The 27425-nt window shown below is 57.3% G+C and overlaps 2 protein-coding genes across 16 annotated transcripts in view; both read left to right on the top strand.

The window, feature by feature from the left end:
* The window catches only part of Cars1 (cysteinyl-tRNA synthetase 1), a 50666-nt gene extending 36814 nt beyond the window's left edge, over positions 1-13852 (top strand). For all 3 annotated transcript variants that reach the window (XM_078045395.1, XM_078045397.1, XM_078045398.1), the window contains 7 exons: positions 309-377; positions 2665-2746; positions 9551-9631; positions 10289-10356; positions 12493-12552; positions 12981-13064; positions 13572-13852. In XM_078045395.1, coding sequence (XP_077901521.1) covers positions 309-377; positions 2665-2746; positions 9551-9631; positions 10289-10356; positions 12493-12552; positions 12981-13064; positions 13572-13706 — 579 coding nt within the window. In that variant the 3' untranslated portion in view covers positions 13707-13852. The remainder of the gene's footprint in view (positions 1-308; positions 378-2664; positions 2747-9550; positions 9632-10288; positions 10357-12492; positions 12553-12980; positions 13065-13571) is intronic.
* A 7236-nt stretch (positions 13853-21088) lies between these two features.
* Nap1l4 (nucleosome assembly protein 1 like 4) overlaps positions 21089-27425 on the top strand; it is a 33050-nt gene continuing 26713 nt past the window's right edge. For 6 of the 13 annotated variants that reach the window (XM_078045388.1, XM_078045384.1, XM_078045382.1 and 3 more), the window contains exon 1: positions 21089-21215. The gene's annotated coding sequence lies outside the window, so the exon portion shown is untranslated. Of the gene's footprint in view, positions 21239-21664; positions 21947-25454; positions 25573-27425 lie in introns of those variants that run through there. The other 7 variants (XM_078045385.1, XM_078045380.1, XM_021720279.3 and 4 more) reach the window with 6 other exon arrangements.

The following is a 27425-nucleotide window of genomic DNA, read 5'->3' as shown; positions in this document are numbered from 1 at the left end:
TCTGGAGCAGCACTGCCACAGCCTGCAGGACCTCGGGGTGGCTCTGCTGCCTCACCCTCTCCCCATTGTCAGGCTGGGGAGGGCCAGAGTGGCCACCTGAGCCAGGACCCACCTGGACGACAGGCCTGCTGTGGGTTTCCAAGTCTCGGAGCTGCTCTTCCCACCCTCTCCTGGCCGTGGAGACCCACCAGAAAGGCTGCCCTCCACCATGCCCCGCATACGCTAGCCGCTCGTGGACTGCTGACCGCGCGAGGCGTCTTACCTGTCCGTCCTGCACATGGGTCATGTGCCATCTCTCTCTCCTTCAGATTTTCGGGGCCATAGAAGAGGAGAGCTCCCTGGGCTTCCCAGTTGGAGGGTCCAAGACCAGCCTCAATGTGAGTAGTGCGTGCCTGGGCCCACGGGTCCCTGTCCAGGGCCTCAGGCCACCCACCCCTCCCCGCTGCTTGTTCCTCTGGAGTTCCAGGAGTCTCCCCAGCCTGGCAGCCCTTAGGCATACTGAGACAGGCACAGGTTCCTTCCCCACCAACCCTGCCAGTTGCGTTTCAGATGTGGCTTGGCAGCTGCCCCTTGGCATGTGGAAGGGCGGCCTTGGCAGCTGGCTGTTAGGATGCCTTTGCTGCCCTGCTGTCGTGAGCTCTAACCTGGCACACATGGCTGAATGGGTTCTGGATGGCCCCTGCCATGTCCTGCATCCCATTTCCCTAGTATCCATGTCAGTTGGATGCCAGGACCCCAGAGGTGCCAGAACCCATGGGTGCTGAGGCCCTGACATGTACCGGTGGGTTTTATGCCTAAGCCACGTGTCCTCCTGCAGTGCATGCCATCGCTCAGTGGTCTGTGAGGCCTAATGCAGCGCCAGTGCTCCCTATGTGGTGGCTGTACCGTGGTGCAGGGGTGATGGGAGAAAGGCCTGTGTGTTCAGGGTGAAAACACTTGCCTCCCTGATCGTTGCCATTCATGGTTGGCTGCACCCAACATGGCTTCACTGAAGGTCATGCATATAGATAGAGTGCTGGCTGGAGAGTGCTCCACTATCTCTCTGTCCCAGTCAGCTCTAGCTTTGACACTGCGCCCAGGGGCTGTGCACACACTGCCAGCCCCTGCAGAGTCACCATGCCAGGTGTGAGCATGCAGACAACCCACCCTGGCGGGCTCTGCTCGGTGCAGTCTGCCTCTCTGTTTGCAGTGATGTCAGGCTCCTCCGCTACATGAGGGCTGCTCATCTCCGTGGTCCTCCTACCCCCCTGCCCTGTCAAGTGCTCTTAGTCCTCCACAAGAGGGCACATGCACACACTGAAGAGGACCTGCTGCTACCTGATGACAAGGAGCTCAGCGCAAAATAAAGGCACAACCTTAAACCTGCTTCCTACAGATAAGCAGTGAGGACCCCTGCAGGGGAGCTGCAGGGCGCTTCCAGTGCTTTTTTGAAAGAGCTGTTTTGTTTTCATGTGCAAATAATCCTAGGGTCTTTGTTTTCTTTGAAACAAGAAGCAAAAGAGAGCTCCTAGGCTAGTCAGGCTGCCTTTGAGTCTGTACCAGTGTTTGGTCTTGAACTCTGCTGTGGCTGTGGCCCTTCACATAGTGCTGTGTGCGTCCTCCATGTGTCCTGTTAGCTCCTCTGAGTCAGCTCCTTGGAAATAGCCAGCCATGAGGGAGTGAGCCAATGGGACAAGCCTGCCAGGCCCAGCGTCCCGTGCCCACAGCTCACTCTTTCAAGTCATGTCCCAAGTGCTGTCAAGCTAAGGAGGTGGCACCTGTTCCTCTGCCTCCTTGGTGTGGGCCATGCATCCCAGTATAGTCAGTCATACCATGGGTGGTCGGTAGTCCCAGGCCTCCTTGAGACAGACCCTGTTGCCATCCAAGAGCCCCCTGGGCACCCTGCTGGCCCAAGGCTTGTGCATGAATAGAGAGAAAGACCCAAAGCCACCAGGAAGCCTGGAGTCTCCACTGCACGGGAGACGGCCTCTGCCCAGGGGTCAGACGGGCCAGGATGTTCAGCTCAAACTGCTGGCTCCCAGGCCCAGCCAGCTGGTAGCCGTCTGTGTTGTATCTTGGTTCCTGAGCTACCCCGTGACCTGGAGGCAGAGACCTTGCTCAGAAGCCATCTTTGGTTCTACTGATCAGACAGGAGGAAGGCGCAGGAAGAGTGGCCGGAGCTTTGTTCTGTGCACTGCTTCGCCCATCCAGCGTCCTCCCTCCTGCCTCCTCCTCAGCACTCCTCTGTGGTCAGTGCTTGTGCAGATGTTTAAGCGCGTGAACACCTTGGCGAAGGTTAGCACTAGGCAAGTGCATGTGGGACTCACAACCAGCCCAGCGGCTACTTGTAACATAAAGAAGGTCCTCACAGTACCGGGTCCGCCCTGCTGGAAGCATGCAGTTAGCACTGTAGAGGAGCTGCTGAGCACCTCTGGCCAGAGTGTACAGGAGGCTCTGTGCCCTCTGGCCCATGTCACCTGTGCTGCAGGCCCTCAAGATGCTTGTCACCTGCACACCTGTAGACCATGTGTTGGGGACAAGGTGTCAGGCTCTGGGACACTAGGCCCAGCAGCACTGCCCAGGCTGTCCCTGCCCTGCACTACGTTTGCTAAATTGAATACCTAACGAGGCATTCAGTCACAACACAGGCGAGCTGCCCTCTGAGCCAAGACCTTCTTTCCACAGCTCGAGTCCACAGTCATGCCCTACCTGCAGGTGTTATCGGAATTCAGAGAAGGCGTGAGGAAGATTGCCCGGGAGAAAAAAGGTGAGGCCATTGCTCAGAGAGCAGGAGTGGCTCTTCCTCGCAGGGTCACCCTCTGTGGGCTGCCCACATGCTGCGGGCCCCCTGGGGGCAGCTCAAAGGTGCAGAGCCTGGCAGGACTCTGGGCGAGAGCTGTGTGAACTGCTGTGGTCATCCTGCAGAGCCATGGAGGGCGGAGTTCTGCTCCTGGTGAGCCGGCAGGCGTGCTGGAACACCGAGCCCAGGGCGGGAGCCTCCTGCTGGGGGGTGCTCCCAGAGTCACTGTTTTGCCCGGGGCTTGGCAGCAGAATGCCTTCATCTTGGGGGTCCCCAGGAGGGCTTTCTGTCTGTGCTTCATTCTTGGATATCCTGACATCCTGAGTGTGTGAGATTGAGATTTGGGAAGTGCTGGGTCTCTGCGTTTTGGTTTTTTGGCCAGTCCGTGCAGGTTGTTAAACCTGGCAGTAAGTGGTGTCCGGCGGCACTCTGGCTTCTCATGCCAAAGGGTTCTGAACCTGTGGCAGCACCGCTGACACCCGTCAGGATGCGGGGTGGCCTCACCAGCTGCTTTCCCCACGCTGTCTTGTCTGACCTCACAGTCTTACAGAAGAGGAAAGCAGGGCCTGGAGGAGGTGGTGACCGTCCCCTGCCCCGCTCAGCCTGGTCAGTGCCAGGAGCCTGTGGTGCCGAGCCTCCACTGTGCAGAGAGCATCCTGGGCTCACTGCAGGACAGTTTCCAGGCAGGTCAGCGTCTAGGCTGCGTGACTGATGGTGGAGTGCAGGGCACCCAGGAGAGCCCTAGTGGGGGGAGTGGGCTGCCTGTTTTTGTTGTTGGTTCGTTTTGGATACCAGGAGAGTGCGCTTTGACGTCTCGTACTTGAGGTTGAGTACACGCGATGGTCGCGTACTCGTGTGAACATGGGGAAATGGTGTCTGCTTCATTCCACTGTCTTTCCCCTTTGCCTTCCCTTCCCTTTATTCCCTTTTGTCTAATCCAGTGAACTCCGTTCCCCCCCACCCTACATCGTGTGTTAAACCCACATATCAGAGAGGACATCTAGCTCCTTGACCTAACGTGATAGTCCAGTTCCATCCACTACCAGCAAATGGAGAGGCTGCCTCTTAAAGGAGGATGCGAGGCCTGGCCAGGGGGAGGGGCTGGGGGAGGCTCAGGTCCAGGGCTGTCTTGTGCTGGAGAGCAGGGCAAAAAGAAAGACGTTTCTCAGCCTGCAGCTCCTCTGGCCAGGGGGAGTGCAGGACACGGCCAGAGGAGGCGGGCTGGGTGACCCTACTCCAAGGCTGCCTCTTGTGCTCACAGAGGAGCCTGGCCTGCCCAGCAGCCAGTGAGCAGGCTGCAGTGAGCATTTGGTGCTTGCTGTCTCACCTGGTGCTTCTCAGTGATTTAAATCTCTTTCACCAAACTGAGAAGCACCTGATGGCCCACTGCAGAGCTGTGTAGATCTCTCAATGTCAGCAGCCCCCATTGCCATCACTGGGGTCCTGGGCTTGGAGCAGGGGCCTTGTGGGCAGCAGGGCATTTCCGTCGGCCTGTCAGGACATCGGAGGCTGAGCCCAGGACTCAGCCCCCAAGGGCACACAGGGAGCACACATGTAACATGACTTCCTGAGCACACCCCAGCCCCAGGAGGAACTCGGGCACGCAGGCCCATGGGCTCCAAAGGTGGCCTGGCCATGCGGTAGCCACAGCACTGCAACACTGACCAGGGCAGGGTGTGCTTGGCCTTTAGAGCAGCCCCAGCAGGCTGGCCTCAGAGTAGCTTGTTAGCTGGGTTTTTGCTGTTTGTTTGTTGCTTGGAAAGAGTGGACAGCCAGAGAAGTGGGTCATGCCAAGGGATGGGATCACCATGCTGTGCTCACATGCAGCACTCCTCTGCCCCGATGCTTAGGTGGGCTTGCAGTCAGCTTACCTGGGCCAGAGACCCCCAGGGCTCTCTGGACAGTCCAGGGGCTGGAGGCATGTGCTGGACATGGGTCTACCCACACAGCAGCAGCAGCAGCAGCAAGTATGGCTCTGATTCCCAGCACTGTGACAGGCCCAGGAGAAGGAGAGTGGGCCACAAGCTCCAGAGTGGACTGAGGCAGCAGTTCTGCCTAGGCCAGGCCAGGAGGGAGCAGGGGTCAGGGAAGCCTGGGACAGGGCCTGCAGGGCTGGGCAGACCTCTGTTGCCTGTGGTCACCCCCCCATCACCTCTTTGATATTCTCTACGGAGGTTACCATCGAGACTGTGTTTGGTGCTCTAGGCACGTCCACTCTGCTGGGCAGCCACCTCCACCCCCAAGCTTCTGCTCTGCCCAGCCTGGACTCTGTTCTGTTGAATGACTCCTGCCCTCCAGCCCTGCTCCCCATCCTACTTTCTGTCTGAATTCGAGTGCTCCAGGGATCTCATGTAAGTGGAGGGCAGTGTGTCCTTCTGCACCTGTCTGCCCCCACTTAGCAGAACATCCTCAACTCTTCCTGAGGATTTCCATCTGTTTGGAAAGCTGAGTGGCATTCCTCACAGGGCTCCTGCATCTTCCTGCTCCCCAGGCTGGATCGCCGTTGCCTCGTGCTGCTTCTCCCCAGTCTGTTCTGGGCAGTAAGTTGCTCGCGGCATCACCTGCTTTCCATCCCTGTCCCCGACTCCACTGACAGGAGCCAGCTCTGATGGGTGCCCTGGGGCTCTGTGGGCACATGCTCCAGGGGCAGTATGCAGCCCACCAAGAGGGAGAGAGGAACAGTTGCCACCCGGGGTGCTGACGGTCACCCCATCCACGCGAGCAGGACACTTCTAAGGAGCTGCTGACTGAGACAGCCTGATGGACCCTGTCATTCAGGAGCATCTCCAGTCAACAGGACCGAGAGTCCTCGTGGCTGGCCCAGGTGTCCCCAGGAGGGGCCCTGTCTGGGGACCACGTCCAGGGAAGGCCATGCTCCTTTGCTTGCCCTTCTGCCTCCAGGGCAGCTGTGCCTAGCCTTCTGACCTGGGGACGCCTCTGCTCAGGCGGCCTCGGACGTGGAAGGTCCCCACTCCTGCCTGATTCCCCTGTAGGTCTGCATTCCCAGCCCCAGACTAAGCAGCTGGCCACAGACCTACACCTAGCCAGAGCCGTTTGTTTCCTTGTGTTTCTGTGTTGGGTCCTAGGGAGGGAACCCAGGGGCACTCGACCACTGGGCCCAGGGCCCTCTACCACTGGGCCCAGGGGCCTTCTACCACTGGGCCCAAGGCCCTCGACCACTGGGCCCAGGGGCCTTCTACCACTGGGCCCAGGGCCCTCTACCACTGAGCCCAGGGGCCCTCTACCACTGAGCCCAAAGCCCTCTACCACTGAGCCCAGGGCCCTCGACCACTGAGCCCAGGGCCCTCTACCACTGAGCCCAGGGCCCTCTACCACTGAGCCCAGGGACCCTCTACCACTGAGCCCAGGGCCCTCGACCACTGAGCCCAGGGCCCTCGACCACTGAGCCCAGGGCCCTCTACCACTGAGCCCAGGGCCCTCTACCACTGAGCCCAGGGCCCTCTACCACTGAGCCCAGGGACCCTCTACCACTGAGCCCAGGGCCCTCGACCACTGAGCCCAGGGCCCTCGACCACTGAGCCCAGGGCCCTCGACCACTGAGCCCAGGGCCTTCTACCACTGGGCCCAGGGCCCTCTACCACTGAGCCCAGGGGCCCTCTACCACTGAGCCCAGGGGCCCTCTACCACTGGGCCCAGGGGCCCTCTACCACTGAGCCCAGGGGCCTCTACCACTGAGCCCAGGGCCCTCTACCACTGAGCCCAGGGCCCTCTACCACTGAGCCCAGGGGCCTCTACCACTGAGCCCAGGGGCCTCTACCACTGAGCCCAGGGCCCTCTACCACTGAGCCCAGGGCCCTCTACCACTGAGCCCAGGGGCCTCTACCACTGAGCCCAGGGCCCTCGACCACTGAGCCCAGGGCCCTCGACCACTGAGCCCAGGGCCCTCTACCACTGAGCCCAGGGCCCTCGACCACTGAGCCCAGGGCCCTCTACCACTGGGCCCAGGGGCCCTCTACCACTGAGCCCAGGGCCCTCTACCACTGAGCCCAGGGGCCTCTACCACTGAGCCCAGGGCCCTCTACCACTGAGCCCAGGGGCCTCTACCACTGAGCCCAGGGCCCTCGACCACTGAGCCCAGGGCCCTCTACCACTGGGCCCAGGGCCCTCGACCACTGGGCCCAGGGGCCTCGACCACTGGGCCCAGGGGCCTCGACCACTGGGCCCAGGGCCCTCTACCACTGGGCCCAGGGGCCCTCTACCACTGGGCCCAGGGGCCCTCTACCACTGATCCCAGGGCCCTCTACCACTGAGCCCAGGGCCCTCTACCACTGGGCCCAGGGGCCCTCTACCACTGGGCCCAGGGGCCCTCTACCACTGATCCCAGGGCCCTCTACCACTGAGCCCAGGGCCCTCTACCACTGAGCCCAAAGCCCTCGACCACTGAGCCCAGGGCCCTTGACCACTGAGCCCAAGGCCCTCTACCACTGAGCCCAGGGGCCTTCTACCACTGGGCCCAGGGCCCTTGACCACTGAACCCAGGGCCCTCTACCACTGGGCCCAGGGCCCTCTACCACTGAGCCAAGTCACACCCTTTTTAAAATTTTTTTTATTTTGAGGCAGGATCTCGCTAAGTTGCCCAGGTTGGCCTCGAACCTGCAATGCTCCTGCCTTGGCCTCCCAAGGTGCTGGGATTACAGGTGTGTGCCATCACACCTGACTCTGGCCTAAACCTAGGTAGCAACAGAGTTCAGAGGCTGGTCTTCCGCCCCCAACTCGTGGGTGACAGCCCGCGCTCTTCTGATGCATCCACCCAGCCTGCTTTCTGACTGTAGGTAGCGTCCTGGGTGGCGGGTGCAGCGTCTCTCCTGTGGTACCGTGTCTCCAGTGTCTGCCAGCTGGTCGTGTGGCAGTGCTGTGTGCCTTTTCAGGGCTGAGTGATACTCGGTGGGATGGACCACGTGTGGCCGTGGCCGTGCAGAGTGCTGCTGTGGTCTTGGGGGCCTGCACTTGTTCAGTAGCAGAGGAGAGAGCAGGCCAGGCCCGAGGCACCAAAAGGTTTCACGGGCCTGGAGGGAATTCCCAGCTAAGTGGGCACAAGCAGGCCTCGGCATGAGGGCAGGTGGCAGGCCCTGCTCCTCAGCTCTGCAGAGGCCAGGTGGGCTGTGGCGGGGGGCTCCCAGGGAGTGTGTGTTGTGTGTGTTGGGAGTGGGAGGCCTCCCTGTGCCTGCTCTAGGGACCCCATCACAGCGGGCAGGGTCTTGGCCTGAGGATGAGGATGGTTGGCATCCTATTTGCCTGTCACACCCTGTGTTTCTTTGGTGACATTTGACGTGGGCTGGAACAGCAGATGTGGGTTAGCACTGAGGCAGGGACGGTCATAACCATTGGGGGCCAGCTGACAGTGTCTACTGTGAAAGAGGGACCATCTGCAGTGCTGGGCATGGCTGAGGTACTGCAGATGTTCACATTCCTAAGTGGAGGTCCTTCCCCAGTGTGACAAGGCCCTGCGGGTTGGGCAGTGCATTCCGGGCGGGGGCACTGGTGTTGGCCCCCTGCCTGACGCGGCTGTCTTGCTTCCCCTGCCTGGCTGGGCCTCCGTGTGCCGGCTGCCGAGGGACTGCCTCTCCTCGGGTCCAGCTGCATTTCCTTTAGGAAAGGCTGGGTTGGTCGTGGCCACGACTGTCTGAAATCAAGTCCTTCAGGGCTCTTGGTTTCTAAATGCGACAGGGATGGAACACTGGCCAGACCTGGAGTGGGCCCAGGTGGACCTAGGAGTGCTGTGTGGTGTGACTCCAGTGGCCTCACTGTGCTCCATGTTAAGGACCCTAGCCCCACCCCAGAGCTGCAGCCTTCCCACTGCCCTCTGACCAGGTGCCAGGAAGGGGTGAGTCAGCTGGTCACTGATCTTGCCCTTGGCACCAATAGAGAAAGCAACTCAGAGATTGGGAATGTCTAAACCTGCAGGACTGTCCACAGTATAGGCCCAGTGTCCCCCCCACCCAGTCTGCTGTGCTGTGTCCTTCGTGGAAGAGGCGCTTCAAGCGGACCGGCCTTGCCTTGTCTCCTCCAGCCGTCTGCTTTTGGGGTTCCCCTGCCTTTCATCCTGACACAGCCCGGTAGTCAGGCTGAGCCTGGGTGCTGGATAGCAGTTCTGGGGCTACCCAGCCTCTGTCCTGGATCCCCTTTACTCAGCTGTGTCCTGGCTCTCCCAGGGCATTTACAATTGGTGGCCTGGTCCTTCTTCAGCACTGAGGCCCATGAGGGGAGCAGGGAACGCTTTCAAGACTTCAGGGGCACAGGGCACAGGCCCTGAGCAGGCACAGCAGCAGCCCGAGGCCTGACCTACCGAGTGTGTCTCCCTCGGGATCCTGAGCCAAGATTTGGTGGCCAGGAGTCCCCAGAGTCCTTTACCTGGGACCAGGGCGCTTGGTGCCTTGGGAGCCTCGTGGTTGTGCAGTAGGAACCTGCACCAGGAAGAAGCCTGGCCCTGCTTGCTGCACCCGCTCTGGGCATCCCAGACACCCCCTGGCAAGCATCCCAGGCAGCCAGGCCCTGGGCACTGGCCACTCTGCACGAGCCTTTGCTGGTCCTCAGGCTGACCATGGGAGGTGGCTACTAGGCCTGGGCTCGTCTGGGCTCTGGGAGCAGCACCCCAGGGTCCCTGATGGAAGTGGCCTTGGTAGTCTCTGGGCTTCTTCTGCTTCCCACAGAATCAAGCTGGGGCTTCTTCTAGGCACTGGGGACAGTGCGTGGTCCGGGGGACCTGGGATTCCCTGCATGTCTAACAGAACCACTTTTCTCTGCCAACAGTCCCTGAGGTCCTGCAGCTCAGCGATGCCCTCCGGGATGACATCCTGCCCGAGCTTGGGGTGCGGTTTGAAGATCACGAAGGTGGGCGAGCCTCTCAACCTGCTTGCCAGAGATCTGGGAAAGGACACGGGAGGGGACACACCAAGAGTTCCTGAGGGCCCCACAGTTTTATGAGTTCCTGACAAATCCCCAAGTGGAAGCCAAGCACGGTGGTGCTTGCTTGTAATCCCAGAAATTCAGGAGGCTGAGGCAGGAGAATCACAAGTTTAAGGCCAGCCTTGGCAACTTAGCAAGGCCCCGTCTCAAAAAAATAAAAGGGAGTAGGGGTAGCTTAGTGGTATAGTACCCCTAAGTTCTGCTCTCAGTACCAAAAAAAAAAGGAATCCCCAAGTGGAATCTCCATGTTCTTCCCAAATGTCCCTAGGTGTCCCCAACCCAGCAAGGCAGGCAGTCTTCAGGAGGGTAGTCGTAGTTTGTGATGTGTTTGGGCCTGACAGTCCGATGCCTATAGTCCTCTGGCCTCTACTGCCTTTCCTTTCCCACACTCAGGGAGCAAGCCCAGGCGCTGTAGTTGTCACTGTGTCACACCTGCCTGCTGACAGTGTGAGCCATCAGGCAGGCCCCCTGTTGTCCACAGTGTGCGGCGTGGGGAGCTCGGCTGACGGCTCAGAGGCTGGCAGGCAGCCTGCAGGAGGACGGGTGCACAGGCCCGTGTCTCACCAGCTGTCTGCTTTTCAGGACTGCCAACGGTGGTGAAACTGGTGGACAGAGAGACCTTACTAAGAGAGAGGGAAGAGAAGAAAAGGGTTGGTAAAGTTGGAATGACTGCTTGATTCTGTTGAAAACAAAACAACTTTGGGGTTGTTGCATAGTTTACTTTTAAGAATTTACATTAATGCTTTTATTTTAAAATACGCCAGTGCTGGGCTGAGGTGTGACCTAGTGGTGGAGAGCTTGCAACATGTACGGAGCCCTGGGCAATCCCCAGGGCCCAAACCAAACAAATCCCTGTCCCTGTGAGTGTCCGAAAGAAAAGTCAGCTCCGCAACTGCCCGACGGCCTGAACCCAACAGCAGGCGTCTCCTCAGCTGGGGGGAGGCGAGTGACAGCAGACCCTCAGTGCCGCCTGGCTCTTCCCAGAGTGCCCCTCCCAAAGCTCCCACCCCAGCGAGACCTCATGATCCAGAGATCCCATGTTCAGAGACCTGGCTGTCAGTGGGAGAAAGAACAGGAACAAAAACACATCAGAACTGCTGGACTCCGCCTGTGAGGTGCCCTCAGGGACATGTGGATTCCCAAGCCACACAGGAACGGGGAGTTGGAGAGGGACTTGGAGAGGAGAGGTGATTGACAGGGCCAGGGTTGGGTCTGGGGATGGAGTTGAGAGTGGCCTGCGTTGGCACTGCAGCAAGCCCCGCCCCTAGGAGCAGGGCCCAAGACTCAGGTGGTCACAGACTGGGTTTGCAGGGCCTGGGACACGGGGAGGAGCTGCCCATCAGCTGAGGAGAGTCAGCTGGAGCTGCCCCGGGGACTCCAGACAGTCACAGGGTGGTGACAAGGAAGGTGTGACGGGAGCCTGCCCTAGAGGTTGTGGCGTGACCTCCCATGGAGGCCCTCTCCATTTCTGTCACACTTGCTCTCCCCAGCCTGGGTCTCCGTCCACACGGGGCTCCCCTCCTGAACTGAGCAAGCACAGGCTCCTTAGGGGAGGTGTAGCCTGCCAGCTGCCTGGAGGTGACCAGAAGTTGGCTAGGGCCTTTCTGCCACCCCCAGCCAGGGGTGGCCCAGCCTCCTGCTCACACATGTGGCCTGAAGCTGGGGTGCCTTGCCGAAGCCTGTCCCTCTGAGGCAGCAGCTCGTGGCTTCTCCAGGTCCACGGTTCGGGCCAGGGCTCTCACCACTGTGGCACGGAGCCGGGCTCCCAGGCCCTCCAGCGTCCCTTGCCTGCTCTCCTCCAGAGTAGTCCCTCCGCACACGAGCACTCCTGCCTTGAAAGGGCCCCGAGTCCTCCTAGACAGGCCACCGTTCCTCTAGCACACTGCCGTCCTGGCGCTCTATCGGCGCCTTCCTGCCTCTCCTCCCCTGCCCTCCCCTCCCCAGCCCTCCCCTCCCCGTGACCTTGCCCAGCCCACCGCTTCTCTGGTGTCCACTGGGCATCTGCCACGACCCCAGGCCCCAACCCAGAGTCCACCTGCCATGCTCCTGCACTTGGCTGCCTACCTCATAGCTCCAGGAAGCCAGGAGCACCCGAAACCCTGGACATCCCAAAGAAATCAGGTTCTCGGCTCCTCCAACTTGTTCCTCCCTCCCATCGGTGGCAGGCACCTCGTGCCCACGGCAGCCCGAACTCCCGAGGCAGGCTTGGCCTGACCTCACCTGAAACCAGCCTGCTGGCTCCACCACCAGCCCCGGGCCGGGCCTCCCCAGCCCCTCCCCACCCACGCTCCAGCCTGGATTCTGCTGGGTGGAGTGGAATCCTGGATTTTGCTCACCTCCTCCTGTACCATCTCGTTGACTGCCCCAACGCTGGCACCCGTTCCTTGGCGCTGCTGGCCTCTGCCCTCTCCCCATCCTGCCTTGTGCCCTTACTCTCCTGGGTACCATGACCTGTGCAGGTCGTCCCCGGGCCCCACTAGATGCAGCACCCCCCCTTCCAGACCAGGTTTGTCCTTCTGGTCAGTGTCCTGCTGTTGTGCCTGAAGCTTTTAATGTTGGTTTTGTCTGCTGCCCTGTCCTCACGTCCAGAGCATGGTAGGCACCCAGAGGGCCACTGAGAAGCTCTGGAACCAGGGTCAGCCACTGCTGAGCACAGCTGTGCCACCTCAGCCCAGGCCACCAGTCTGTCTCCCTCTCCGAGGGCTGGGCTGGGCTGGGCTGGACAGGTCGTGGGAGACAGCAGGAGGACCAGGACCCTGGCTCATTGGCCCTGCCTGTTCCGCTAGGTTGAAGAGGAGAAGAGGAAGAAGAAGGAGGAGGCCGCTCGGAGGAAGCGAGAGCAGGAAGTGAGCATGTCTGCTTGTTGGGGGGACTCACCCGGGTAGAAATGCACTACTGGGCCTTTGTGGCTCTCGGCCTCCCTCAGACTTGGCCAGGCCCCGGAGGACCCTCTAAAGGGAGCTCCACTCTGCCCCCACCTGCCTTCCTACATGGTGCCCTGGAACCTGGGGGTCCACCCAGGAGGGAGACGGCCAGGGGAGACTGCCCGCCTGTCACTGCACTGGGCAGCTCTCGCAGTCTGGCTGCCCTGGGGACGACTGACAGCCTTCCCTGTCCCATGAACGGGCCCCTTTGAGTCCCTCTCGGCTCCCACCTTCCTTCTAGCCACCTGAGTTTGAGAGCAGTTTGGGGGCTGGGGGTGGGAGTGGGCATCCTGGGGACAGTGTAAAGCCCCTGCCTGCTGCTTGGTGGTTATGACTGTACTCTGTTCCAGGCGGCGAAGCTGGCCAGGATGAAGATTCCACCTGGTGAAATGTTCCTGTCAGAAAGTGACAAATATTCCAAGTTTGATGAAAATGTAAGAAATCCTTCTCCACGTTTCAGGACTCATTAGACCACCCTGAACTGGGGTGGCAGGAGTTCTCAGCCGTGGGCATGTGGGAGATTCTAGGGGAGGCTGGGGCCCAGGGGGTCCCCTCCTGGCAGGTGCCTCCACCTTGCTCCCGCCTCTGACAGTGGGAGTCACGGCCTGGGCCGGACTTGGGATGGCTGAAACAGAACCCGGCAGGGCCTAGGGCCTCAGCCGGCCCAGCTCTGCCCCACCCTCGGCCTCCCTGCCAGGTCTAGGTGTATTTGCTGCACCCCTTCAGCATGGTGGGCCCTGACTCTGGTCACCATTCTCCACGGTGGCCATGGTCTTAAACTCTTAAGCCAATGCTACTGGATCAGCATGCTGGACCCTGAGCAGGTGGTGACCAAAAGCCCTCACCAGAGGACATGGCCACAGCAGGGAGAGGCGCATGGAGGGGGAGGAGGGAGGAGGGTGCAGGGTGGCGGGCCTGGCAGCTCTGCGTTGCCCTTGCAGGGCCTGCCCACGCACGACACAGAGGGCAAGGAGCTGAGCAAGGGGCTCTCCAAGAGGCTGCGGAAGCTGTATGAGGCGCAGGAGAGGCTGCACGAGGAGTACCTGCAGATGGTCCAGGACGGAAGTCTGCCCTGATGGCCGGGCACTGAGGCTTCCGCCCAGGGCAGCGCCCGCGCTCCTGTCCTATGGACAGCTGTCCTCGCCCCGAGCAGAGGACTGGTTCACGTAGGTGCCCGTGGCCGGCGCCCTGCAACGTTACCAATAAACCCTGAGAACAGTGAGGCCCTGCCGCCCTCTCTGCCGCCGACCTCCACTCAGCTCCTGCTGGAGCTGGCAGCTGGGCCGCATGGTCAGCAGGTTGTGACTTAAGCGCTTGGTCAGTGGAGCCAGCGGAGGAATTTCCCCATATGCCAGCAGCCCGGCTAATCCCTGCTGTGTGGGTGCATTTGGAGGTATTTGAGTAGGAAAAAGACCGGCTCAGCCTGGTGGATCCCGCTGGGCCACAGACAAAGACCGCTCAGTCTGCCTCTGCTCTGATGAACACGCACACTGCAGGTTTCCTAGAGCAGCAGGCCAGTGCTGTGGGTGGGCCCCTGGCCAGCTGCCAGGCCTGCGGGTCTGCAGGGCTGGCGGGTGAGATAGGAGTCTCCACAACAGGGGCGTGTCCTCCCCACCAGCTCCCCACAGGGTCTCACTCCAGCTGAGAGTCAGCGCCTGCCCTCAGATGTGCCCAGCCGGCCTCGGTGGAGTGTTGTGCCAGGGGCAGCAGCTCCCTGTGCCTGTAAAGGCTGGTGTGGGCCAGCTCCGACTGGACCAAGGGCAGGCATCGGTGTTGGTAGGAGACCACACACTGGGGGGTGTGGCAATGCCCAGTGGTGGACGTACCTTGTCCCTGTGGTTTGGTTCTGCCTGTAGGAAGCTGCCCTGAAGGCCCCCACAAGGTGTGAAATGTGGCAGCATGAGACTGTGTGAGGCTGGTGAAGCCCTGTCCCTGTAGGACCTCGGCCCAGAGGTGGCGGACTGTCCTGTGCAGGCTGACTTTGTCGGTCTTTTGTGTGTGTGTGTGTGATGCTGAGGATTAAGCCCAGGGCCTTGTGTGTGCAAGGCAAGCACTCTAGCAACTAAGCTATATCCCTAGCCCAAACTTTATTGGTATTTTATATTTAAAAGAAAAATGTCCCCCAGACAGCATTAAGCAGCCTGTCCCAGTTAGCTATTGCTACATAACAGACACCCCAGAACCTGGTGGCCAAGAACCATAGCCATCGACTACACTGGCCAGGGACTTGGCAGGCAGCTCATCTGAGGTTCATACCTGGCCCTGGGCTGGGGCTGCTGGGCACCTCTCATTGCTGTGGTCTCTCCCAGCGACTCTGGAGGCTGTGTCCAGAGAGAGGAGCTGGAGGGTCCTAACTCCAGAGGCCATGGCATCTTCCTAGTGGAGACCATCACACAGAGCCATCCACGTCCCTGGGGAGGAGCAGGACAGGTGTTGAAGGAATCTGGGGGGACCGGGAGAGCACGGCAGCTTCCCAGCAGTCTGCCACTGTGGCCGGCTTGGTCCTGTGGTGGGCAGGGAACTTCATGGCAGGGAGCACGTGGTGGAGCAGAGACAGGAAGAGCAGGGCTCCCAGTCTCCCCTCAGGGTCAACCCCATAACCCTACCTCCTCCCAGTTGGATCCCCCCACCTCCCAGCAGCACCATGGGCTGGAGACCAGGCCTTTACACCGTTCAGATCCAAACCATGGCTGCTGCAGACTGATCAGCTCAGCTCAGAGACCGGCCTCTGCTAGTCACCTGGGTGGGGGCCTGCCCAGGCCAGGGGTGCACAGCAGTCCAGCGAGACGTGGTAGTTCTGCCTCTAGTAACATTGGTATGGTGTTTCCAAACTCTATGCTGAGACAGAGCAAATAACACTGATGTCAGCAACCAGGATTTTAATGTAAGAGATAAAATACAAACTTAAAAAAACAAGTTAAGTCCCTGTGCTGTTCCGTATGAGCTGGACAAAGCGCTATGACCTGACCGACAGTGTAGCCGCAGAGTGTCTCCTGGCTCTAGACGGGAAGGCGACTCCTCGGAGCAGTGAGTGCACGGGCTCTGCGGGCTCTAGATGCTGCCACCTCCTTCAGAATCCGCCAGTACAGAAGGAAGTGGGAAGCCTGGACTCCTTGTGCCCAAAGAGGGACACTTCTAATGACTGATGGAGTCACGGCAAAAGGATATGGGCGAGCCAGTGGCATGTACTGCTGCCATGTCTAGGAATCACACTAAGGGGAAAGTCATCTCAGGTCCATGCCACCCCTGTAGGTACTGTTCTCAAACCTCGCTATGGGGATGGAGGGGTGGTGGGGGTGGCTGCAGGGGACAGTGGTGTGTCCTTGTGGTGGCAGTTAGGCAGCTCTGCCCATGCGCTGGCCTCATGGGGAGCCCCCCCCCCACTGCCAGCACGGGTGCCTGGTACTCACCTGGCGTGCTCTGGCCCCGCACAGTGCAGCCTCAGGGCTCACGGGACCCCGACACTATCTGCAGCTTCCCCGGGAGCTCCCCTTGGCATGTCTGGGACAGTCAGGGCAGTGGAGAGTATGATAGCTCAGAAACAGAGCCAAAGAGTACTGTCACTCCTGGAGCAGCCCTTGTGACAGCCCTTCCTCTACAAACCTGTTGTGCATAAGTGACCGCATCAGGCATTCTTCCTCCTTTCATGGGACTGTTTCAGGGCCACCAAATGGCCCCAGCTAAAGGGAAGACTTGCCCAATGTTGCCCGCTGGTAGAAGGGCGACCCTTTCTGGTCTTGATGGAGTTGCTGAGACCCCTGGGAGAGTTCCAGGGGCTGCATAACACACCGTGGCAAAGTGCCCTCCCACAGGTGACTTGCGGGTTCTAGGGAGAAAGGCACAAGTCTCTTCACAGATGCCAAAGGGGCTGGGGTGTAGCTTGCCCAGCCTGCTCAAGGCCCGGTTCCATCCCCAGCACCACAAAAACAAAAGATCACATGAAGGAGACAACGTCCATCCTGACAGAGAAACAGGCTCTTTGTGCCCTCACGTGCCTCCAGTGTCCTTCCCTGCAATGCTGTCATTTAGGCACCCCCATGGGTGGGAACAAAGATGCTGCCTACCACCACCACAGGCCCGGGCGACTTGGCACAGCTAGCCAGATGCTGCCTGCTTTTCCAGGTGCCAGTCTGCCTCCAGAGCTCAGTCCGCCTCAGGGACCACCTGCAAGGACAGGGAGTCCAGGAGCACAGCACAGGCCAGGTCCCCTGAGCTCTGGGTAGCAGGACCCAGGAGGAAAAGGGCTGCTGACGGCCACAGCTGGTGGCAGCACCTGGGGAGGGGTGCTGGTGCAGAGCCAGAACCGCGGGGTGAGACCCTCCGTGCCAAGGAGCCCCTGGGCCACCTTGGGAGTCTGATACTAGGGCTCCCCAGCCACTGCACTTAAGCAGCATCTAGGGATTTTAAATCAAGACCCACCCCTCTCCTGCCCTCATGTCAGTGTTACTGGTGGATAATGCTAATGTGAGCAGCAGGTGGCAGGGACAGAGCTCATGGGAGACTAGGGGACAGGGCAGGGTGGCAGACTACCTGGGTACCCACAGCTGGAAGATGGCTGAGATGGAGAGCCAGGGCAGGAGCGTGGCTTAGTTCAGGAAGAACAGGCACCCTCCAGGTGAAAGGGGCCTGGGCTGAGTGGGCAGTGGCTAGCCAGGCAGGCTTCTGTCCCCCGAGTCCAGCATGACTGGGCTCTATGCAAGAGCCTTGTTCTAGCACCACCAGAGCCTGGAGCCTGAGGGCCCAGGAGCAGAAGTGAGCATGCCCCGACTACAGCGTCTCCAGGAAGGACCAGGGACTTCAGGGAGACGGGCTGGTTCCCAGGTTCTGGGTGTTGGGTTTGAAGTGGAAAACCTCAGCCGGCTCCTGAGATCTTCAGACACGGGTCCAAAATGCCCGGACCACACTGTCCTCTGGGGCCAGAGCAGCGGCCACTGCGGGTGTCTGGCCCCTGTGGAGGGCAGAGCAGGGGCTCTCAGTGAGGGTGGTCAGCAAGAGGCCTGTCCCCTCCCACAGCAGTGGGCCAGGCCTCAGTCTCAGCCTAGCAGCTCTGAGCATTCAATATGGAATGTCCAGAATTTGCAGCCCCACTGAGGCAAGAGGTTCACCCCACAGGGGCATGTCCCCTGAGAATGGCCACTGACACAAGAGAAGCACCAGATTCTCAGCACATTGTACTGAGTTGAATAGGGCCCCCATGTTCATGTTCATCCTGGACCTGCAGATGCGACCTTTTTTGAAATAGGGTCTGCACGTGTAATTAGATGGGTGAAGATAAGGTCATCTTAGAGTTGGGGGCCCTAAATCCAGTGTGACTGGCTCTGTGTAAGAGGGGCACACAGGCTGTGGTCCTGCCTGGAGCCTTGGGAGGAGCCCAGCCTTGCTGAGCCCTGGATTGCGACTCCCAGCCCCCAGAGCTGAGAGAAGGGACCACTGTGGCTTCAAGCCCCCTGGTTTGTGGTACTTTGCAGCAGCCACAAGAAATAGACACCAGTCTCATAAGTCACTGTTCTCTGTAGCAGAGAAACGACTTAGTGCTTTATGAAAATAAATCCACCCAAGAGCCAAATGAGATACGAAAAGTGCCTGGAAAACGCGGGCACAGGGAAAGACACACGGGACCGCTGTCCCGCTCCCCAGAACCACCAGAGCTGACGTTGGCACGTTGAAGACACCGCATGTGCAGGCCCTGTGCAGCGCCCTCTGCAGCCGTCCATAAGGAGTCCTCCTGGGTGTGAGTGCAAACGCGTCAAGGAAGAGCGCTTGGCCACAGAGAGCGTTCTGCCATGTGCCGCGAAACCAAGGGAACCGGAGAACCTGAGCACAGTGACACGCGCCAGGCACAGGGACAAGTGCTCCGTGCTCACTTCTGTGAAAGCTAAAGCACGGTCCCAAAGCAGCGAGTGAGGCAGTGGCCACAGAGCCCGGGAAGGGGGGGGAGGGTGGCTGGAGAGGAGGCACACGGGCTCCCGGGTGCAGCTGGGCAGGAGGACTGACTTCTAACGTGCCATGGCACAGAGGAGGAACTGGCTGGCGGCAACGGAGCACTTCCTGACAGCTGGCACAGAGGGTCTTCACTCTCCCACACACACAACTGGTGGTGGGCACGCGAGTGACCCCAGCCTGATCAGTACACATTGCCCCCGGCATGGAAATGCCACACTGGACCCCATCAACACCCATTATTACTGTGTGTCTATTAAAAATATGCCAGGGGCGGTGGTGCACGCCTGTGATCCCAGCGGCTCAGGAGGCTGAGGCAGGAGGGTTGCAAGTTCAAAGCCAGCCTCAACATAAACCGAGTCTCTAAGCAACTCGGCAAGACCCTGTCTGTAAATAAAATACAAAATAGGGCTGGGAATGTGGTTCAGTAGTCGAGTGCCTCTGAGTTCAATCCCTGGTGCCCACTAAATAGATAGATGAAGAAATGAAATATAGAGGTGGTGCAGTGGCACCCACCTGTAACTCCAGTGGCTCGCAAGCTGAGGCACGAGGATCATGAGGTATTCGAAGCCAGCCTCAGCAACTTAGCAAGGCCCTAAGCAACTCAGCAAGACTGTCTCTAAATAAAATATAAAAAAGGGCTGGGGATGTGGCTCAGTGTTTAAGTGCCCCTGGGTTCAATCCCCAGTACCAAAAAAATAAAAATTCATCCAAGACTAAAATGGAGAACAGATCATGCAGTCACTGCGCAGGCAAGTAATGATTGTTACCTGATTTCAGAACAGACGGCATCTTCCAGGCTGCAAAGAGCCTCCCTGCACGGGGTCACTCCCGTTTCTGCTGGGGGTCCCAGACCCACCATGCACAGACCTGAGAGAATGCAAGAGGACCGGGGCCCCTGGGCCACCTACACATTCCCCACAGTTCCCTAGTTGCAGCCTCACCCAGGTGTCACCTGCCCCTCCCCCAATCCCTGTCATATGGGGGACCCCTCCCTGTGGGCTCCCCCACACTATCTGTAGGGACATGAGCCACCCTGACTATCTACAGGTCCCAGAACACAGTATGCGGCTGGCCGGGCAGGCCCCACACGCCAAGCCCAGCTGGTCACTCCGTAGGTCCTCGGCTCTCAGCCCCGTCAGCCTTACCCCTGGAAGCCTGCTGACACTGCTCTTTTCCAGTGGTGGGGACAAGTGAAGGAGGCAGGCAGGCGGCAGTGCCTGATGGAAATAAGAGGGATTGGCACTGGGTGGGAGCGAAGCCTCTCAGAGGGGGTGACCATCCTCAATACCCAAGTGACTGGAGGGTGCTGATGAGGGAAGATGTGAGCAGAAAGAACGTGTGACCTCCATGGCCTGCTTTTCAAACCCACGGGGCCCACCTGGGGGTGCACATCTCCAGGCACGGGCAGGTGTATTCCTGGGTCCAACGTCCCAGCCCCAGGCAGACCCAAGAGCCAGTCTTGTAGCCCCTCAGAGCTTCGGGTTTAGCCCTGGGCTCAGCAAGCAGCTGCTCCCAGCTGCCACACATGTTCACTGTGAGCCCGGGGCCTGTGTGGGACTAGATGCACCCCAAAGCTCAGGGCAGGCTGAGCCCCGGGGGTCTGCTTCCTCTCCCGTCCCAAAGGTGTCCTACTACCCGTGTGAAGGGGGTGGTAAGGACAGCAGATGCCGCATCAAGCTGGCTGCTCGCTCAGTGCCTCCCACACCAACCCCCACATCCAGGCAGGGCCAGAACCAATTTTCCTTCAGGGTCGGTCTGTGCTTCCTTTCCCGCTGTCGCCTAGTGCACTGCATGGCCATTATGGAAAAGTGGGACGGCACTCAGGCACTCAGGCCCGGGGACACCCAGCTCCTGCAGGGGGCTCGCCTGGGTTTTCCGGCCCCGCGGGGGTTTGCAGCAACCCGTGCCCTTCACCCCTCTGCCAGGAGTCTGCAGATGGTTTTAAATCTTCCCGTCCTCCGCTATAAACGGAGGACAGTGATAACCCGGTGCGGGGGTAGGATTTATGTGTGTGTACGTGTGTAGTTTCAGAAGCACCATCACTCAAAGAAAAGGGGCGCTTAATCACTGGGACACATCCCCAGTCCTTTTTATTTTTTGAGACAGGATCTCGTTAAATTGGTGAGACTGGCCTCAAACTTTCGTTCCTCCTGTCTCAGCCTCCGGAACCGCTGGGTTGACAAGCGTGCGCCATCGCGCCAGGAGAAATGGAAGTTTTGAAGAGCCGCTCGGGAAGTATTAAAGACCTGGGGACACAGCCGAGCATCGCCACGCACTTGGGCGCAGACGCTGCTGCGGCTGAGCTGGGAACCAGACTACAGCTGCGCGGCCCCCACGTGCTGAGCGGCGGCGGGAGAGCGCACAGGACGCGGGGCTACCCGACGTCACACACCCGATTTGCATACGGCTCGCGGGCCTGAGTGCTGCGCGGAGCCCCTGCCTCTCATCACCCCCTGATTGGTCCCCGCGCGCGGCGCCGAGGCCCAGTTGACTTGCGCTGCGCTCGCCCAATCGTAGCCCGCCTTGCTCGCTGAGGGCGGAGCCAGGCGGCGCGGCCAACGGGAGGCGGCGTTGTTGGCGGCCACGGCGGCGCAGCCCGGAGCGAGCGAAGGCACGGCCGCCACTGCCGCAGGAGGCGCGAGGTGCGGGCGCGCGGCGCCTGCGGGTAACGGCGGGCGGCGGGGCGGCCGGGAGGTCGGGGTGGCGGCGGAGCTCGGGGCGACGGGCGGAGGGCGGGCGGCGGCGGGGCGGACGGCGTCCCGCGCTCCTCCCCGCGGCGCCCGCCGCCCCGCCCGGTGAAGGTCAGCCGCGCTTTGTTCGCGCCGCGGCCGCCGCCCGCGCGCACGTGCGGCCCGCGCCCCCCGCCGGCGCCTCGCAGGCTCGGGCGGCGCGGGGCTGGGCTTCCGGGGCCGGGGGGCGGGGCGCGCTCGGGCCGCGCGAGCCGTCCGTGGGTCCGGGCCGGGCGGCGCGAGCGGCGGCCCCACCTCTGCGCCTGCCCGGCGGCTCAGCCGGGGCGCCCGGCGGCTCCCGTGGACGGCTGCGCGCGCTGCCGCGGAGGCCCGAGCGCGCGCGGAGCCCGGCCTCCTGCAGCGGCAGTGCTGGGGCGGCCGGGTCGCCTGGCCCGGTGAACCCGCCGCGTCACGGTTGGCGAGTGCCCCTACCCGAAACGCTGGGGCCAGAGGTGTTGCTGCGGGTCTTGGAGTTTTTCCGATTTGGGAGTATTTGCACGGATTTGCCGGAAGAGCTTCCCTAATCTGGAAGTCCAGAATCCGACGTAGTGCTGGGGAGGCGGGGGAACCAAGACTGCAGATTTTTGGTCTGTAAAGCTGTTGTAAACCTAATTGTTTATGAGAGAGATCAATTTATAGATTAGGTAAGTGTAGGAATTATAACCTTCCCAAATTTCCACAGGGACACTTTCGCCTGAATTTCAAGGCCTCCACTCACCGTGTGATTTTGTGCACACTTTACTGCTGTTTCAGATAACTTATTAGGCAGTCTGGTTTTTCCCCAGTCTGAGCAGTATCGTTGGTTCAGAATGTCGGCTGTTGTCTGTGTCCATATATCGTTGCATCTAAAAACCAGTTGTTTTCATTTTGTTGTATTAGAATCCTGTATTTTTCAGAAAGAATGTGGAATAGTAATTGGAGCAATTGGCCAAATTCTTAACAGTAGCCAGTTTTATCATTTTCAGGTTTGATAAACTTGGTCAACTGAATTCTAAGAAAGAATGCATACGTTTTACTTATTTTGTTACAGTCACTGCACGTTGTACAGATTGGTGTATTCCCTGTGATATTCTATACATCCATTGTGCATTCATTCTGCACAACCACTGATCTACTCTCTCCCACCCCCAGCACCCTTCCCACTCCCTAAAAGTCCCTCTTCTGTCCCACTTCCTCTTGTTCTTCCCCATCTCCAGTGACACTCTTCCATTCCATACTTGTGCAGGTTGACTTGTTGGTTAAGAATATGTAGGTTCTGAGATGTTTCCCTCCCACCTTACAAGACATCATGGCTTTGTGACTTGGCCAGTTAGACAGTGAGCTAGAGGAGTTTACCTGTGTGAAGCATTTCATACTTCTATAGAGACTTAAGTTCTTTGAGATGGGATTGTTTGTCACTTTACAGTCTGAGTTTGTAGGTGAATCTTAAAATTTATTTCCACTAAGCTGGACATGATGGTGCATGCCTGTGTCCTCAGCTACTCAGGAGGCTGAGGTGGGAGGATAGCTTGAGCCCACAAGTTTGAGATCTGCCTGGGCAACATAGCGAGACCCTTTTCTCCAAGGGGGGGAAATCCATTAGCTTATCAGGGTTTTTATTTTTAGTAGCCTAGGATTGAAATCTTATATCTTCTTTTGAGCAGTTGATGGTCTAGCATTAGGAGGAGGTAATCTCAAATATGAATGTGTAAGCACAGTGGAGTTCAGAGGGGCTTGTTTTTTTTTTTTTTTTTTTTTTTGGTTGTTTGCAATTTAAAGCCTGTTTTGATAAATTTATGTTGTGCTTCCAAAAATTTTGCCAAAGAATCCCAAGGCCAGCAGGCTTGGTGGCACATGCAGCAGGCCTGTAGTCCCAGCGACTCTGGAAGCTGAGGCAGCAGGATCACAAGTTTGAGACTGGTCTGGGCAATTTAGTGAGACCCTGTCTTCAAACAAAACAAAAGGCTGGAGGTGTAGCTCAGTGGTAAAGTGCCCCTCATTCAGTCCTCAGGACTACACTCCCTATGGCCTCGGATCATCAGCTATGTGAAGTGGGAAGATTGGGTGTTGCTGGGATCCAGTCATTCCAGTTAGGACCTTGAGCTTGCTGAGAGTTTGCTAGCCAAGGAATCCTTGCTTTTTGTTTAAGACAAAGTGTGTTTTAGGCACCCAGAATAGAAGGCCCATCTTAGTTCGACTCTTGTACCACTGCAGTGATAGGAAGTAGCTGATGTGGAATGGCAGGAAACTGCTCTCTTCCGGTCTCTGCTTACTTTGCATGGGCCTCATGGCCTTATGATTGTTAGCAAATTGGGAGCCTCCCTGAACGAGTTTGTCTTTGGGGGACATATGTAATAAGTGGGAGACCCTTATTGATGGGTAGCTAGTGAAGTTTTTGTTTATGTGTTGCTGAGGCTCAAACCCAGTGCCTCACACACTAGGCAAGCGCTCTCCCACTAACCCCAGACCTGTTAGGATGTTTTTAAGAAAAAGTTTGTGATGGCATAGATTTGTTCTCATCTGACAGTTGTTTTCTACCCTGCCTGCTTCAGGGAAAGTCCTGTTGCTTTTGCTCTGTCTGTAGTTAAATTTTAAATTTTGTGAGTGTTTAGTAAAAGGAGGGACATTACAGCTTTGTACTATTGTAACTACAAAAAAATCACTGTGAATTTTACTCTTCATCTTGACTGCTCAATGTAGCCTTAAATTCTTAATCTGTGTAAAATGTTCTCTGCCACCTCTTAAAATGTGCTTTCCTCCCATGTCCAGAGGGAAAAGAAAAGCCTATTCAAAAACAAGGTGAGATAGTTTCTGTTTAGAGACGGGGTCTCATTGAGTTGCTTAGCACCTTGCAGTTGCTGGGGCTGGCTTTGAACTCTGGATCCTCCTGTTTCAGCCTCCCAAGCCTCTGGGATTACAGGTGTGCTCCACTGCGCCTGGCTATATCTTCTTATGTATTTGTTTTCTCATGAGTACCAAGCACAGTTCTAGGTATTGGGGCCTCCACTGAATAACACAGGGTCTAAGACCCTACTCTCATGTCTGCAGTGGGAGACAGACAAGCAAGTTACATGGTTGGAGTTGCTTTTGAGAAAAAGATAAGAGTGGAGTCTTGGGTGGCTGTAATTTGAAATAGGATAGAGAGGAAATGGCTTACTGACGAGGATGCCAAGATCTTTTAAGTATTGGATTGAGAAAACTTTCGAACATCAGATTCTCATGAATTGCCAAGAAACACAGAAAAAGGAGCGTAGCACGGAAGACCACTGCCTCAGTAAAAGTGGAGTGTTTGGATGGTTATTTCAGTAGATCTTGTAAGCAGGTATGACCAGGGGAATGTCTGTTCTGTGTCCTGAGAAAGGTGCTTGGGACAGGCTGAAGTGTGCATGGGGTCTCTGGTGCCATGCTGTATGCTGGTAATAGGCAGCTGTCACTCAACAGCAGTGGATTTATTAGACAGCAATTTCCTGGCCATCTCTCATGCCAGATCCTGTGCTGGGCCCTGGAACTACTGCATTGAGCAGGATAGTGCCTTCATGGAATGTGTTCTTTGATGGGATGACAAATGTACTGCTTAGTCATTATTTCTAAGCACTATAATAAAAAGTTTCATCCTTTTCAAAAACAATAGTGATCCTATACTCATCACTTAGCTTCAGAAATACCCTGCTTGCCAGTCTTGGTTCACTTGTAACATGTGTCTGGTTGGTTGGTTGACTTTGAAGTACTGGGGATTGAACCCAGGGCACCATAATGCTAGACAAGTGCTCTACCACCAGTTACACCCCCAGCATTATTGTTTTTTATTCTGGGACAGACTTCTTAGTTGCCCAGATGATCTGGAACTTGTGATGCTCCTGAGTAGCTGAGATTACAGGAATGTGCCACCTTGCTCAGCTGTATCTGTAAATTGAAAAAAAAAATTATCTTATTATTCACTACCACATATATGTGTCAGAAGATAAAGGAGGTATGTATAAATTAGATAATTAAATGCAGTTGGATTTAGTTTCAGCATAATTTCAAGAGCACCTGTGTGCATTAGGATCTGGCTCTCCCTCCCCCATTTTGTTAATGAAGGGCATATTGGTTTGCATTCTCCCATAGTTTGGAAATTTACACAGATTACCTGGCTGTTTAATTACTTGTTAACTTGTCTGCTGACATTTAACTAACAACCTGGTTAACTTAAGATGTTAGGGAAAGGTGATGGCTTGGGAAAGGAGCTGTGGACCGAGGCAGTGAAATGAGATCTGGACTGCTGGGGCTCACGCACTGACCAGGCTTGTAGGTAGGTGTTGGGATGTCCTGTGGGGGTTCCTGATTCTTTCTTGGCATGATGGTTCCTCTGTCCCCCAACATAGTCCTAAGCTACAATGTGAGCCAGTGCTCTTAGAGAGTTGGACCTGAACCAAGGCTGGTCACACTCTCCAGGATCAGTAGGTGGCCTGCCACCCTCAGCTTCACCTGCGCCTCTTCATGCTCTAGGGTTTATTTAACCACTATTGCTGATTGATCAGTTAGTTATCTAGCGGGCAGGCACTGGGAACCTTTTAATCTCTTTGGTGATAGGTAGAAACTGTTCAGACTGAGGTTTTGTGAAGTGTGACCACACTCTAAGGCTCATGCCTTTGTCTTTCAAAGGAACCCAATGTGTGGTTTCATTGTTATTTTGGCTATCGACTGTTTTCAGGTAAAAATTAGTAGTTCAATCTTGTATAGTTTTCTGTAAAAGTTCAAATGTTTTCCTGTGAAAACTTTATTTTTAATTTGAGTTAAAAGGAAATTAATTCATAAGTAGTAGTGTTGCAGGAGGGGGTACTGCTGAGTGGTAGAGTGCAGTCCCCAGCACTGCCACATACACACATAAAAAAGGATCACTGTGGTGTCTTGATCAGTAAAAGCAGACTGTTGGCCCTGGAGGGAACAGCCGCATTCTTTTGAAAATCTGTTCTGCCTGCTGTCCCTTCCGCAGTCTAACTTGATTGCTTTATTTCTTTTTGATTGGCAAACAAATATGTTTTGAAATTGGTACCGAACGTGGAATGGCTAAATTCTGCTAATGCGCATGAGCATTGCCTCAGCGCCCGCCGTGTTCTGAGTGGCTCGACTCCACATAGGCCTGTGGACATACGCACCACCACGTTCATGACACAGTCCCCCACTGTGGGTAGTCTTCTGGTGCCTTTTAAAGATGGGGGGCCTCCTCCCTGATAGGGCTTGGCACTGTGACTTCTTGAAACCAACATTAAACTTGGCATTCCAACATTAAAGCAAATGGGTCTTTTGTTTTCCCTCGAACCTCCAAATTTGATAGATCTTTTGTAATCCTTGGTGATGAAACCTAAGTGAAGTCCAACTTCTTTATAAATGTCATTGTCCTCCTGTGTCAAGGGAGCAGTGTTTAGTCATTTGATTTGGTGGTCCCACAGCAGACAGCGGGTGAAACAGTCCATGTGTGTTGGGGGCATAAATGCAGAGGCCCAGGGCCCAGGGGTGCGGCCTCTCAGTGCTGCAGCTGAGTGTAGAGGAAGGCTGCAGCTGGGGAGTGGGGAGGGAGGGAGGGGACACAGAGCCACACTGCTCGTTCCTTGGGTCTGCTTTGTCCTAGGCCTCGAGTTCTGGGTCAGTTTGTTGGTTTTTAGTCATTCAGAATTATTTTCTTTTCCATCCTTTAAGTGCATTGGCCTGTTTTTCTGTCCTTGATGTGGCGCTTTGTTGCTGTTGAGGGAAGCGTGTCAGGCTTTGCAAGCCTTTTCATGATGTTGCCAAGTACAGTGGTAAAGGTGCGAGTTGGTGGAGTCTGCCAGGCTGGAGGGGGGCCTTCCCGTGTCTGTGTATCCTGTGTACCTCTTGGGCAGGCGTCCTGGTACTAGCTGGTGAACAGGGAGAAAAGGAATGTTCTCACCTTTCTAGACACAGTGAACTTCTTGGGAAGATCTTAGCAGAACAGCAGGAATCTGACTGACCCTGATTGTGGTAGAGCTTTTAATTGAGCAGATAGAAGCTCAAATGTGAGTTGGTTAGATTAGCCAATTGTAGCCCAGGGGAATTGTTTAGCATTCGTGGGGAGGGATGGAAGGATCTAGTTTGGAGTCCTAGATCCATATCGTGCCAGCCTATGACCTTGGGCTAGGCCTTTTG

Source organism: Ictidomys tridecemlineatus, chromosome 4 (genome assembly GCF_052094955.1).
Source record: "Ictidomys tridecemlineatus isolate mIctTri1 chromosome 4, mIctTri1.hap1, whole genome shotgun sequence".
In the NCBI taxonomy this organism is placed as follows: Eukaryota; Metazoa; Chordata; class Mammalia; order Rodentia; family Sciuridae; genus Ictidomys; species Ictidomys tridecemlineatus.
This window is presented reverse-complemented; position numbering and strand designations above follow the sequence as displayed.